Source organism: Trachymyrmex septentrionalis, unplaced genomic scaffold (assembly GCF_001594115.1).
Source record: "Trachymyrmex septentrionalis isolate Tsep2-gDNA-1 unplaced genomic scaffold, Tsep1.0 scaffold97, whole genome shotgun sequence".
Classification (NCBI taxonomy): Eukaryota; Metazoa; Arthropoda; class Insecta; order Hymenoptera; family Formicidae; genus Trachymyrmex; species Trachymyrmex septentrionalis.
In genome coordinates this window covers 1,812,186-1,814,073 of record NW_017306160.1, presented here as the reverse complement: position 1 = coordinate 1,814,073, position 1,888 = coordinate 1,812,186, and the positions used below count along the sequence as shown (strand labels likewise).

At 26.3% G+C, this 1,888-nt stretch overlaps 1 protein-coding gene across 2 annotated transcripts in view; it reads left to right on the top strand.

Moving 5' to 3' along the window:
- The window catches only part of LOC108756192 (metal-response element-binding transcription factor 2), an 8,446-nt gene that overhangs the window by 4,198 nt on the left and 2,360 nt on the right, over nucleotides 1-1,888 (top strand). For both annotated transcript variants that reach the window (XM_018499807.1, XM_018499806.1), the window contains exon 9: nucleotides 1,386-1,626. In XM_018499807.1, the coding sequence (XP_018355309.1) occupies nucleotides 1,386-1,626 (241 nt within the window). The remainder of the gene's footprint in view (nucleotides 1-1,385; nucleotides 1,627-1,888) is intronic.

Sequence of the window (1,888 nt, the reverse complement as noted above, 5' to 3'; positions counted from 1 at the left end):
TATATATATATATATACAGAGTTCACGTATCATTCGATTTTTTTAGATATTTTTGATGTATTGACGACAAAATATTTCAAACAAGTTTCTAATGAAGAATTAATTGCGAAAAGAAAAATTTGAAAATTTATTTTTTAACAAGTTAAAAATCAACTTAGATTTTTTTAACAGGACTATATATTTTTCTTTTTATATTATAATACACTCACAGATGAATTCAACGATTTGACATCATGTCATTTTGATTATTTGATTTGAAGGTAATTTTAGTTAATATTTGAAATATAACTCATAATTCTGTCATTGATACTAAATTAGTGAGACCAAACATAACGAACATAACCATGTTAAGGAATATACAATTCAAAGAGATACAAGATTCTGTTAGTGAGATATGATGAGATATAATTACGGAGTTTACCGTGTTTAATGCTGTACGTTACATATTCGAGGATGAATCGCTACTTTCATATCGAAAAAATGGATATGATATTATTAGTATTTGATAAATGCAAAAGAAATTCACGTGTGTGAAACTGTTGCTATTCATAATGAACAATACAATACGGATAGAGTTCCTCCCATAAAAACTTTTTACAATATTATGCATTCTTTACACGGTAAATTTCTAGATGAAAGACTCACATGGATATTTCTATCTATCTTTCTTAATATGATCATATTTGTTTACGTTTAGGTCTCACTGCTTTATGTATCAATGATAGATCAGCAACACATCATGAATTATGTTTTAAGTATTATAATTAAATTATCATGAAAGATTCAATTATTAAGAAGATACATAGTAATGTATTATCTTTTTGTGTACTATAATAATATAAAAAAAACAAATATATGATTCTCTCTATTTAAACAAATTTCGTTGGATTTTAATTTTTTTTTTATATGAACAATTTTGAAAATTTTCTTATGCAGTTAACTCTTCATTAAAAAAAATAAACTTTTGCTCGAAACATTTTGTCAATATTTCATCAGAAATATCTCAAAAATCGTAACGATTGATACGATCCTCTGCATATATATTGTATTGTAGAAATGTACGAGTGGAGTGAATGCGTATAAAACATATGAAAGGCGAGAGACAGCAAAAAATCTAGACGCTAGATCGATGACAAAATATAAAACTTTATTTTTATAGCAATTGTAGTCAAAGCGTAGAAGTTTAAATATTTCAGTGTAAATAAAATGACTTTATTCGATTTCATGTTACAATTTCAACGTTTTTTCTTGATACCTCTACTCGTATTACACTTACAATTCATACAACATATACATGTATTCAAATAAACTATTACCATGAAATAAAATATTATTTTAATACATCTTAAAATTTTTTATTAGACAATTTTAAATTATTTTTATAGATATTGCAACATAGGCGGCGGTTTTGTAAAAAAGTCATTCCCATTTCCTAAGTTGAGTGTACAAAAAAGACTTCGTCGTTTATTAGCATTAAGCAGTTCACGAAGAATGTTACGTAAGAAGAAAAGAGAGAAAGTAAGCGAAGGTAGTAGTAAGGAAACATCATTGGAAGACAGAGAAGCAAGATATAGAAAAGCAAGAATATTATTGAAGAACGCCATTGCCAAAGTAAAAGAAAGGAAGGTAAGATTATTGCATATTCATATATATAAAAGTGATATGATAGTTATTTAACTTTATTATCTGTCAATTTAGAATAAAGCATATATATAAAATAGGACTAATAATTGTAAAAATATAATACAGATTTAAGGGAGCTATATATATATACTTTGGAGTCAGCGCGGTAGATGCGCAATCTACACTATATAATCATTAATAGTATAATGTGTATTAAAAGATGTTAGTTTGAACGTTTCGGCTATCGGTTTTAGCCATCTTCAGT